Genomic DNA, 13,469 nt, shown 5'->3' on the forward strand with positions numbered 1-13,469 from the left:
TAACACATGTTATGTCAAGTAACACGTTATGTCATGTAACACATGTTATGTCATGTAACACATGTTATGTCAAGTAACACGTTATGTCATGTAACACATGTTATGTCATGTAACACGTGTTATGTCAAGTAACACGTTATGTCATGTAACACATGTTATGTCATGTAACACACGTTATGTCATGTAACACACATTATGTCATGCCAAGTAACACATTGTCTTGTTATGTTATGTCAAGTAACACGTTATGTCATGTAACACATGTTATGTCATGTAACACATGTTATGTCAAGTAACACGTTATGTCATGTAACACATGTTATGTCATGTAACACATGTTATGTCAAGTAACACGTTATGTCATGTAACACACGTTATTCTTGTAACACATTATGTCATGTTTCAGGACCATCACAGAAGGGAAGCCTCTCCCGCTGGAGGTGACAGGGATTGAGTACATGAACGATGACCCAGCCATGGTGGATGTCCTGTATGCCAAGGTCCAAGTGAAAGATGGTTCGGACAAGTAAGAGTCTGGTTCCTGGATACTCTCATGTCTCTTTCTTTAACCACAGTTTGTACCACAGTGACTCTGGCTCCTTGAAAAGCACTATATACAGTGCCTTTGGGAAAAGTATTCAGTATTCAGACCTCTTGACACAGCCTTATTCTAAAATGGATTAAATACAACAAAAAACCTCTGCGATCTACACACAATACCCCATAATGACATCACAATACCCCATAATGACAACACAATACCCCATAATGACATCACAATACCCCATAATGACATCACAATACCCCATAATGACAACACAATACCCCATAATGACATCACAATACCCCATAATGACATCACAATACCCCATAATGACATCACAATACCCCATAATGACAACACAATACCCCATAATGACATCACAATACCCCATAATGACATCACAATACCCCATAATGACATCACAATACCCCATAATGACATCACAATACCCCATAATGACATCACAATACCCCATAATGACATCACAATACCCCATAATGACATCACAATACCCCATAATGACACACAATACCCCATAATGACATCACAATACCCCATAATGACACACAATACCCCATAATGACACACAATACCCCATAATGACATCACAATACCCCATAATGACATCACAATACACCATAATGACATCACAATACACCATAATGACATCACAATACACCAAAATGACAAAGCAAAAACTGATTTTTAAAATGATTTGCAAATGTATTAAAAATAAAAAACTGAAATACGTTATTTACGTAAGTATTCAGATACTTTGCTATGAGACTTGAAATTGAGCTCAGGTGCATCCTGTTTCTATTGATCATCCTTGATATGTTTTGAAAAATTGATTGAAGTTCACCTGTGGTAAATTCAATTGATAGGACATGATTTGGAAAGGCACACACCTGTCTATATAAGGTCCCACAGTTGTCAGTGCATGACAGAATGTTCTTGAGTGGCTCAGCCAGAGCCTGGACTTGAACCTGATCGATTGATCTCTGGAGAGACCTGAAAATAGCTGTGCAGCGACACTCCCCATCCAACCTGACAGAACTTGAGAGGATCTGCAGAGAAGAATAGGAGTCCTGGGGAACTCCCCAAATACAGGTGTGTCAAGCTTGTAGCGTCATACCCAAGAAGAGTTGAAGCTGTAATCGCTGCCAAAGGTGCTTCAACAAAGTTCTGAGTAAAGGGTCTGAGTACTTATGTAAATGTGCTATTTATGTTTTATGTTTTTAATACATTTGCAAACATTTCTAAAAACCTGTTTTTTCTTTGTCATTATGGTGTATTGTGATGTCATTATGGTGTATTGTGACGTCATTATGGGGTATTGTGATGTCATTATGGTGTATTTTGATGTCATTATGGTGTATTGTGTATAGATTGTTGAGGGGGGAAACAATTTAGTCCATTTTAGAATAAGTCTGCAACGTAACAAAATGTGGAAAAAGTCAAGGGGTCTGAGTACTTAACGAATGCACTGTAAATACCATGTAGTATAATTAGTATTTTTACAGTTGACTTTTTTTAATGACAGATTGAGTGACAATTAGTACATTAAAATGATGTTCATCGATAGGATGTCAACAGTGTGAGAGGGTTGCTCCCAGGTAACAACAACTAACTCTTGTGTTGACTGTCTGTGTTGACTGTGTGTTGACTGTCTGCTGTGCAGGCTGCAGACCATTGTGGAGCGGCTGGTGGACCACTTTGTTTCCTCAGGGCTGATGGTCAGAGAATGGGACAGAGTGAAACTGCACGGCACTGTGATGAACACTCTGTTCAGGAAGGATGCTTCAGGTAGGATGAAGAAAGTGGTTTTTGTCTATGGCCATCACTGATGTGTGTTTTAGGTATGTGTATTGGAGCTTCATCTTGAAAACAAGGACACTTACTAGAGTACACACACACACACAAACACACGTACTTGAAATGAAAATGCAAAATAAGTGTCACTGCTCTCTCAAAACAGCCTTTCCTCTGTGTAAAACTGTGTAAAACTGACCCAGAGTATCCTCCTGATAATGTGAGCCTGTTTCCCTCATTCTCCTCCCACTCAGAAAGATGGACATTAAGTCAGTCACTGGACACAGTCAGTCAGCATAAAGATGGACATTAAGTCAGTCACTGGACACAGTCAGTCAGCATAAAGATGGACATTAAGTCAGTCACTGGGCACGGTCACTGCATAAAGATGGACATTAAGTCAGTCACTGGACACGGAGTCAGTCAGCATAAAGATGGACATTAAGTCAGAGTCACTGGGCACGGAGTCAGTCAGCATAAAGATGGACATTAAGTCAGTCACTGGGCACGGAGTCAGTCAGCATAAAGATGGACATTAAGTCAGTCACTGGGCACGGAGTCAGTCAGCATAAAGATGGACATTAAGTCAGTCACTGGGCACGGAGTCACAGCATAAAGATGGACATTAAGTCAGTCACTGGACACGGAGTCAGTCAGCATAAAGATGGACATTAAGTCAGTCACTGGGCACGGAGTCACAGCATAAAGATGGACATTAAGTCAGTCACTGGACACGGAGTCAGTCAGCATAAAGATGGACATTAAGTCAGTCACTGGACACGGAGTCAGTCAGCATAAAGATGGACATTAAGTCAGTCACTGGGCACGGAGTCAGTCAGCATAAAGATGGACATTAAGTCAGTCACTGGACACGGAGTCAGTCAGCATAAAGATGGACATTAAGTCAGTCACTGGACACGGAGTCACAGCATAAAGATGGACACAGAGTCACAGCATAAAGATGGACATTAAGTCAGTCACTGGACACAGAGTCAGTCAGCATAAAGATGGACACAGAGTCACAGCATAAAGATGGACATTAAGTCAGTCACTGGGCACGGAGTCAGTCAGCATAAAGATGGACATTAAGTCAGTCACTGGGCACGGAGTCACAGCATAAAGATGGACACGGAGTGACAGTATAATCACATTAGTGAAACAAACTGACACCTGAACACACCACCCCATGTCAACAACACGGATGTAGCAACAACCATAACAACAATAACAACCCCTAGATTTAAAATGTTTTTACATTTATTTTATTTAACTAGGCAAGTCAGTTAAGAACAAATTCTTATTTACAATGACGGCCAACCAAAAGGCAAAAGGCCTCCTGCGGGGGACGGGGGCTAGGATTAAAAATATATAAAATCAAATAATAAAATACAAATGTTTATAAATATAATTTTTTTTAAAATATTTTTGTCAGCAACACATGACAACAACATGGTAGCAGCACAACATGGCAGCAGCACAACATGGTAGCAGCACAACATGGCAGCAGCACAACATGGTAGCAGCACAACATGGCAGCAGCACAACATGGCAGCAGCACAACATGGCAGCAGCACAACATGGCAGCAGCACAACATGGTAGCAGCACAACATGGTAGCAGAACAACATGGTAGCAGCACAACATGGTAGCAGCACAACATGGTAGCAGCACAACATGGCAGCAGCACAACATGGCAGCAGCACAACATGGCAGCAGCACAACATGGCAGCAGCACAACATGGTACAAACATTATTGGGCACAGACAACACAAAGGGCAGGAGGGTAGAGACAACAATACATCACACAAAGCAGCCACAACTGTCAGTAAGAGTGTCCATGGAATGAGTCTTTGAATGAAGAGATAAAACCGTCCAGTTTGAGTGTTTGTTGCAGCTCGTTGCAGTCGCTGGCTGCAGTGAACTGAGAAGAGGAGCGCCCCAGTCCCTGTTCCTGAAGTAGTAAACAGAGTTTTATTGGACGCTCTTGGGACAGACCCCTCCCTTTGTCCTGTGCTCTTGGACAGACCCCTCCCTTTGTCCTGTGCTCTTAGACAGACCCCTCCCTTTGTCCTGTGCTCTTGGACAGACCCCTCCCTTTGTCCTGTGCTCTTGGACAGACCACTCCCTTTGTCCTGTGCTCTTGGACAGACCCCTCCCTTTGTCCTGTGCTCTTGGACAGACCCCTCCCTTTGTCCTGTGCTCTTGGACAGACCCCTCCCTTTGTCCTGTGCTCTTGCACACTTTCAGCTGACCAGCCCTGAGTTGTTGGCCAGTCTCTCAGCTGGCCAGCCCTGTGTAAACTCATGCGTGAAAGAACTAGGGCTGGACTTGATCCACGGCCAACTGAATGAAACCCCTTGTCACTGCTGTTGGAAAACACTCTGCCCTGTTGCACACAAACAGAGTTGTGGCCAAAGAGAGAGCGAGGGAGGGAGGGAGGGAGGGAGGGAGGGAGGGAGGGAGCGAGGGAGCGAGGGAGCGAGGGAGGGAGCGAGGGAGCGAGGGAGGGAGGGAGGGAGGGAGCGAGGGAGCGAGGGAGGGAGCGAGGGAGCGAGGGAGGGAAGGTTACTGTTGGTTCTGCTCTTGTTGTTGACTAGCTCAGAATAGCTCTGAATTGCTCAGAATGCAGTGTTTTAGGTACGTCACTGCTGCATACCAGATGAATGGTCAGCATTATGTTGTTAGAATCACAGCTGTTACATAACAGACAGGGACATTGACCAATCAGGGTGGTGGTGGTGGTAAGGCTGTCATCTGTTTAGTGTTTTTCAGAGCGAGAGTAATTTAGGATCATATCTCCCAGAACAGTTCATAGGGATATCCACCTGGTTTGAACAGTGTTGTAATAAACGGTGTGGTTGACGTTGAACTCCACTAAACCTCACTAACCCACATTTTTTGATTTTATAAAATAGAGTTGTCCACCTAATACACTAGATGTGTGTTTTGTTCATTAGGGTCAAAGGACCTTTTTTCAAAGTTCACCTTTTTGTTAACCAAATCTGTATTTTTCGATGTAAATGTCGTGCTCTAAGTGTCCAGACACCTTTTTTTACTTGGTTGTGAGGAAATGTACCCCACCAGCGATAACCTTCCTCATGCTCGTTGTGCAGTTGCAGAGGCACAGATGAAACACCAACAAATGCTCCAAAAACACCCAAATATATCTATTTTGGAAACGCCAACGCTCTCAGTATCAGGGTTTACCCGCGGTGCTCAGGGTTTACCCGCGGTGATCAGGGTTTACACACGGTGCTCAGGGTTTACCTATCTTTTGTTGTGTGTTTTCCAGCCGGAGGAGGAAGGCAGCAGAACATGAAGGAGCGGGAGGCCTTCGATGCCAGGAACATATTAAAGGTCAGAGGTCAAACAACACAAACAAATAAACATCCTGGTGTTACCTTTTTACCTGCCTGTTGTCTGTTGAACAATACAACCTTTAGGTCCGTCTCATAGGAGATCATTTCTCTCCTATATTGAGCAATAATACGTTTTTGTGGGTTATCTTTATTCTTGACTAGTACTCCCATAATATTTTGGGTGGAACGACTATTCACAGAAGCAATAGGAACATTCCAGGAACACATAAAGCCTCCCGGGGCTTACATAATGCAGTAAGATTTAGCAGACTCACTCACTCAGTGAGATTTATTAGCAGCACTCATTCAGTCAGTAAAATGGTCGGCAGTTCATTCAGTCAGTAAGATGGTCGGCAGTTCATTCAGTCAGTAAAATGGTTGGCAGTTCATTCAGTCAGTAAGATGGTAGACAGTTAATTCAGTCAGTAAGATGGTCGGCAGTTCATTCAGTCAGTAAAATGGTCGGCAGTTCATTCAGTCAGTAAGATGGTCGGCAGTTCATTCAGTCAGTAAAATGGTCGGCAGTTCATTCAGTCAGTAAGATGGTAGACAGTTCAGTCAGTCAGATGGTAGACAGCTCATTCAGTCAGTAAGATGGTAGTCAGTTCATTCAGTCAGTAAGATGGTAGACAGCTCATTCAGTCAGTAAGATGGTAGACAGCCCATTCAGTCAGTAAGATGGTAGACAGCCCATTCAGTCAGTAAGATGGTAGACAGCCCATTCAGTCAGTAAGATGGTAGACAGCCCATTCAGTCAGTAAGATGGTAGACAGCCCATTCAGTCAGTAAGATGGTAGACAGCCCATTCAGTCAGTAAGATGGTAGACAGCCCATTCAGTCAGTAAGATGGTAGACAGCCCATTCAGTCAGTAAGATGGTAGCCAGTCAGGTAGGTGATGCAACAATACCTCTGGCTCTGTTTCATGTGGATTAGCTGCCCTCTGCTGGTAAAATGTAAGAACTACAATAGTATATTCCTGGTGCGGTCTGTCTGAATGGAGCAGTGCTCTAGTCCTGGGCCCAGTTTTTCCAAAGCTATCTATCTGGATTTATCCTATCAGATAGGATTAAGTACACATAAATATGATGAATCGAACAAATTAATAATTCACTTGAATGGTGACCGTTCTGTTCATTTTGGGCTCCCGAGTGGCACAGCGGTCTAAGGCACCGCATCTCAGTGCTAGAGGCGTCACTACAGAAACCCTGGTTCGATTCCAGGCTGTATCACAACCGGCCGTGATTGGGAGTACCATAGGGAGGCGCACATTTGGCCCAACGCTGTCCGGGTTTGGCCGGTGTAGGCCGTCATTGTAAATAAGAATTTGTCCTTAACTGACTTGCCTAATTAAATAAAGGAAAAAATAAATCTATAATATTAGTTTTTGCCCTCGCGCTACACACCTGATTCCACTAATTGGCTCATACCTATTGGTTCCCCAGGATCATGAAACACTGGAACAGAGTGTTGATTGGACCTGAAATATATTCCTGACAGACAACTCTAAAGTCCCAGCCAACTCAACACGCTGGGTTTGATCCCTCCAACCAACCATAACTGAAAAGATCAATGACATTTTATTAGTCTTAAGAATTTAGAATGTTATGAGTGTTGTTAGAACTGGGAATCAGCCTCCATTTCCTCATTAGGTCCAATGATCAGTGTCTTCACAATGTATTCAGACCCCTTGACTTTCTCCACATTTTGTTGTGTTTCAGCCTGAATTTGACATTTATTACATTGAGAGGTTGTTTTGTCACTGGCCAACACACAATACCCCAGAATGTCAAAGTGGAATTATGTTTTTTAAATTATTTTACAAATGAATTTGAAAGGTGAAATGTCTTGAGTCAATAAGTATTTAACCCTTTTGTTATGCCAAGTCTAAACCACTTCAGTCGTAAAAAGTTGCTTCACAAGTCACACAACAAGTCACATGGATTCACTCTGTCTGCAGTAATAGTGTTTAACATGATTTTTTGAATAACTACCTAACCTCTGTAATCCACACATACAATTACCGGTAAGGTCCCTCAGTCAAGCCGTGAATTTCAAATACAGATTCAACCACAAAGACCAGGGAGGTTTTCCATTGCCTCGCAAAGAAGGGCTCCTATTGGTAGATGGGTAAAGAAGGGCTCCTATTGGTAGATGGGTGAAAAGGAAAGAAAAGCAGACATTAAATATCCCTTTTTATTTCTATTTAATTTCACCTTTTATTTAACCAGGAAGACAAGTTGAGAACAAGTTCTCATTTACATTTACACATGGAGTAAAACAAACACAGTCAATAATACAGTATAAACAAGTCTATATACGATGTGAGCAAATGAGGTGAGATAAGGGAGGTAAAGGCAAAAAGAAGAAGGCCATGGTGGCAAAGTAAATACAATATAGCAAGTAAAACACTGGAATGGTAGATTTGCAATGGAAGAATGTGCAAAGTAGAAATAAAAATAATGGGGTGCAAAGGAGCAAAATAAATAAATACAGTAGGGAAAGAGGTAGTTGTTTGGGCTAAATTATAGATGGGCTATGTACAGGTGCAGTAATCTGTGAGCTGCTCTGACAGCTGGTGCTAAAAACTAGTGAGGGAGATAAGTGTTTCCAGTTTCAGAGATTTTTGTAGTTCGTTCCAGTCATTGGCAGCAGAGAACTGGAAGGAGAGGCGGCCAAAAGAGGAATTGGTTTTGGGGGTGACCAGAAAGATATACCTGCTGGAGAGCGTGCTGCTATGGTGACCAGTGAGATAAGGGGGACTTTACCTAGCAGGGTCTTGTAGATGACCTGGAGCCAGTGGGTTTGGCGACGAGTATGAAGCGAGGGCCAGCCAACGAGAGCGTACAGGTCGCAGTGGTAGGTAGTATATGGGGCTTTGGTGACAAAACGGATGGCATTGTGATAGACTGCATCCAATTTATTGAGTAGGGTATTGGAAGCTATTTTGTAAATTACATCGCCGAAGTCAAGGATTTGAGCATGGTGAAGTTATTAATTACACTTTGGATGATGTAAGAACAAAAACCTAAAACACAAGGCCAAATCTACACAGGAGTTGCTTACCAAGACGACATTGAATGTTCCTGAGTGTTCCAAGTTAGATTTTCAAGCCGATTTAAGAGGAAACTGTATGGCAAGACATGAAAATGGCTGTCAAGCAATGATCAACCACCAACTTGACAGAGCTTGAAGAATTTTAAAAAGAATAATGTGCAAATATTGTACAATCCAGGTGTGGAAAGCTCTTAGAAACTTACCCAGAAACACCCAGGTGTGGAAAGCTCTTAGAAACTTACCCAGAAACACCCAGGTGTGGAAAGCTCTTAGAAACTTACCCAGAAACACCCAGGTGTGGAAAGCTCTTAGAGACTCACCCAGAAAGACCCAGGTGTGGAAAGCTCTTAGAGACTCACCCAGAAAGACCCAGGTGTGGAAAGCTCTTAGAGACTCACCAAGAAAGACTCAGCTGTTATCACTGGGTGATTCTAACATGTATTGACTGAGGGGCTTGAATACTTATGTAATTTAGATAGTTATGTATTTCATTTTCAATACATTTGCAAACATTTCTTAAAGCATGTTTTCACTTTGACTATGGGGTATTGACTCAGGCACATGAAATTATCTCATTTTTTACAAATGTAATATCCAAGTGGGTTGTCATGTGTCTTTTACTGAGGAGTGGCTTCCGTCTGGCCACTCTACCATAAAGGCCTGATTGGTGGAGTGCTGTAGAGATGGTTGTTATTCTGGAAGGTTCTCTCATCTCCACAGAGGAACTCTAGAGCTCTGTCAGAGTGACCACAGGGTTCTTGGTCACCTCCCTGACCAAGGCCCTTCTCCCCCGATTGCTCAGTTTGGCCGGGCGGCCAGCTCTAGGAAGAGTCTTGGTGGTTACAAACTTCTTCCATTTAAGAACGATGGATGCCACTGTGTTCTTGGGGACCTTCAATGCTGCAGACATTTTTTGGTATCCTTCCCCAGATCTGTGCCTCGACACAACCCTGTCTTTGAGCTCTACAGACAATTCCTTAAACCTCCTGGCTTGCAGGAACTGTCCGTAGAGCTCCAAGACAGGGTAGAGCTCCAAGACAGGGTAGAGCCCCGTAGAGCTCCAAGACAGGGTAGAGCCCCGTAGAGCTCCAAGACAGGGTAGAGCTCCAAGACAGGGTAGAGCCCCGTAGAGCTCCAAGACAGGGTAGAGCCCCGTAGAGCTCCAAGACAGGGTAGAGCTCCAAGACAGGGTAGAGCCCCGTAGAGCTCCAAGACAGGGTAGAGCTCCAAGACAGGGTAGAGCCCCGTAGAGCTCCAAGACAGGGTAGAGCCCCGTAGAGCTCCAAGACAGGGTTGTGTCGAGGCACAGATCTGGGGAAGTGTACCAAAACATTTCTGCAGCAGTTTTTGCTCTGACATGCACTGTCACCTGTGGGACCTTATATAGACAGGTAAATGCCTTTCCAAATTATGTCCAATCAAATTGAATTTACCACAGGTGGATTCCAATCAAGTTGTCGAAACATCTCAAGGATGAAAAATGGAAACAGGATGCACCTGAGCTCAATTTTGAGTCTCATAGCAAAGGGTCTGAAAACGTATGTAAAACATTTATTTAAAAAAAAAACAGTTTTTGCTTGTCATAATTTTTTACCTTTTATTGAACGAGGCAAGTCAGTTAAGAACAAATTCTTATTTTCAATGACGGCCTAGGAACAGTGGGTTAACTTCCTGTTCAGAGGCAGAACGACAGATTTTTACCTTGTCAGCTCGGGGATTCGATCTAGCAACCTTTCGGTTACTAGTCCAACGCTCCACTAACCACTAGGCTACCTGCCGCCCCGATGGGGTATTGGGGTATTATGGGGTATTGTGTGTCGATTGACGAGGAAATTGTTGTATTTAATCCGTTTCAGAATGAGGCTGTAACATAACAAAATGTGGGAATATTCAAGGGGTCTGAATAGTTTCCGAAGGCACTATGTTTGGGATAAATCAGCATGGCAGCCTATAGAGGGCTTTCATACAGTAACGTTAGAATTTAATTCACCTTGGGGGTCCTCCCAATGTTTAGATATGACAAACTGAGCCTTCAGCGCAGTAGCGTACCCTATTCCCTATATAGTGCACTACTTATAACCTGATCCCTATGGGCCCTGGTCACTATATAGTGCACTACTTATAACCAGATCCCTATGGGCCCTGGTCACTATATAGTGCACTACTTATAACCTGTGCACTACTTATAACCTGATCCCTATGGACCCTGGTCACTATATAGTGCACTACTTATAACCAGATCCCTATGGGCCCATGTCACTATATAGTGCACTACTTATAACCTGATCCCTATGGGCCCTGGTCACTATATAGTGCACTACTTATAACCAGATCCCTATGGGCCCATGTCACTATATAGTGCACTACTTATAACCAGATCCCTATGGGCCCTGGTCACTATAGTGCACTACTTATAACCTGATCCCTATATGGGCCCTGGCCAAAAGTAGTGCAGGGAATCGGGTTCCATTTGAGCAGCAACATGATAGGAATGTCCCTGGAGAGTCTCTGTCAGTACCATGTGTTCCCCTGAGAAGCAACATGATAGGAATGTCCCTGGAGAGTCTCTGTCAGTACCATGTGTTCCCCTGAGAAGCAACATGATGTCCCCGGAGAGTCTCTGTCAGTACCATGTGTTCCCTTGAGAAGCAACACGATAGGAATGTCCCTGGAGAGTCTCTGTCAGTACCATGTGTTCCCCTGAGAAGCAACACGATAGGAATGTCCCTGGAGAGTCTCTGTCAGTACCATGTGTTCCCCTGAGAAGCAACATGATAGGAATGTCCCTGGAGAGTCTCTGTCAGTACCATGTGTTCCCCTGAGAAGCAACATGATAGGAATGTCCCTGGAGAGTCTCTGTCAGTACCATGTGTTCCCCTGAGAAGCAACATGATAGGAATGTCCCTGGAGAGTCTCTGTCAGTACCATGTGTTCCCTTGAGAAGCAACATGATAGGAATGTCCCTGGAGAGTCTCTGTCAGTACCATGTGTTCCCCTGAGAAGCAACATGATAGGAATGTCCCTGGAGAGTCTCTGTCAGTACCATGTGTTCCCCTGAGAAGCAACATGATAGGAATGTCCCTGGAGAGTCTCTGTCAGTACCATGTGTTCCCTTGAGAAGCAACATGATAGGAATGTCCCTGGAGAGTCTCTGTCAGTACCATGTGTTCCCCTGAGAAGCAACATGATGTCCCTGGAGAGTCTCTGTCAGTACCATGTGTTCCCCTGAGAAGCAACATGATAGGAATGTCCCTGGAGAGTCTCTGTCAGTACCATGTGTTCCCCTGAGAAGCAACATGATAGGAATGTCCCTGGAGAGTCTCTGTCAGTACCATGTGTTCCCCTGAGAAGTTTATTTCATTCATCATTTTTATTTAACCTTTATTACACCAGGCAAGTCAGTTAAAATAACAAAATCTTATTTACAATGACGGCCTACACCGGCCAAACCCGGACGCCGCTGGGCCAATTGCCTTATGGGACTCCCAATTACGGCCGGTTGTGATACAGCCTGGAATCAAACCAGGGTGTCTGTAGTGATGCCTTAGACCGCTGCGCCACTCGGGAGCCCTTAGTAACCACAGTAACACCATCTTTGAGAGAGAGAGAGCGGTCTCATCGTTATGTCGTTCTGTTGATGGTCGTGGAGTGGAATTTATTTTTTTGTCATGCTGTAGTTGTATAACCAGAACCTCCGTCAAAACTCTGGTCCAGTTCACAACGTGGACATGTAGAACTACTTCAAGTGTAAACAGGAGATTCACGTAACAATGTTAGTAGTGGTTTCCTAGGGTGTGTCGCAAATGGCTCCCTATTCACTATCTAGTGCACTTCTTCTGGTCAAAAGTAGTGCACTAATATAGGGGAAAGGGTGTCATTTGGGACACACCCTAACACTCAGATTGACAGTACTGTTCTAACTCTCTTGTCTTGTTCTTAACGTAGAGCTTTGGGTCGTACCATTTTGGGGAGTTTGATCTGAGTGCGGTCCAGATTTCCCAGAGGTATTCTACCGACTGCACCGGTTTCTACACCTCCGCTGGCCTTCTGAACTTCTCCTGACCACCTCTCCAATGAACGTTCACTCAGGTACAGTAGAGAGAGAGAGAGAGAGGTAAAGAGAGAGAGAGAGAGAGAGAGACAAAGAGAGAGACAGAGGTAGAGAGGTAAAGAGAGAGAGAGAGGTAAAGAGAGAGAGAGAGGTAAAGAGAGAGAGAGAGGTAAAGAGAGAGAGAGAGGTAGAGAGAGACAGAGGTAGAGAGGTAGAGAGAGAGGTAAAGAGAGAGACAGAGGTAAAGAGAGAGACAGAGGTAGAGAGAGAGAGACAGAGGTAAAGAGAGAGAGACAGAGGTAGAGAGAGAACACAACAGTGGTTTTTACATTGATTACCTTTACTGTAAATTGTTGTACATTTTAAGTGGTCAGTGACAGTTGACAGTTGTTTGACAGACGAGGTAAATCTCAGCAATTATGGTAAATTTCCTCAAATATCAGAAGTGTAAATCCCTCTTCAGGCAGGACATCAAAGCACTCTACTGTTGGCCAGCAGAGGGCTCTATCGGGCGTTATTATACTGTGGAGGAGGCAGGGAGCATTCTCCCATCTGTGTGTGTGTGTGTGTGTGTGTGTGTGTGTGTGTGTGCAGGCATTTTGAGGGGCAGTGACACTGTTGTCTGCCCCCCCCCCCCCCCCTGTCAGTG

At 44.0% G+C, this 13,469-nt stretch overlaps 1 protein-coding gene across 2 annotated transcripts in view; it reads left to right on the top strand.

Moving 5' to 3' along the window:
- The window catches only part of LOC139401797 (activating signal cointegrator 1 complex subunit 1-like), a 33,019-nt gene that overhangs the window by 6,036 nt on the left and 13,514 nt on the right, over nucleotides 1-13,469 (top strand). Inside the window, exons 6-9 of one of the 2 annotated variants that reach the window (XM_071145772.1) lie at nucleotides 407-526; nucleotides 2,226-2,350; nucleotides 5,648-5,712; nucleotides 12,715-12,858. In XM_071145772.1, coding sequence (XP_071001873.1) covers nucleotides 407-526; nucleotides 2,226-2,350; nucleotides 5,648-5,712; nucleotides 12,715-12,831 — 427 coding nt within the window. In that variant the 3' untranslated portion in view covers nucleotides 12,832-12,858. Of the gene's footprint in view, nucleotides 1-406; nucleotides 527-2,225; nucleotides 2,351-2,610; nucleotides 2,707-5,647; nucleotides 5,713-12,714; nucleotides 12,859-13,469 lie in introns of those variants that run through there. The other variant, XM_071145773.1, reaches the window with a different exon arrangement.

The sequence above is a fragment of the Oncorhynchus clarkii genome, unplaced genomic scaffold (assembly GCF_045791955.1).
Source record: "Oncorhynchus clarkii lewisi isolate Uvic-CL-2024 unplaced genomic scaffold, UVic_Ocla_1.0 unplaced_contig_14143_pilon_pilon, whole genome shotgun sequence".
NCBI classification, from domain to species: Eukaryota; Metazoa; Chordata; class Actinopteri; order Salmoniformes; family Salmonidae; genus Oncorhynchus; species Oncorhynchus clarkii.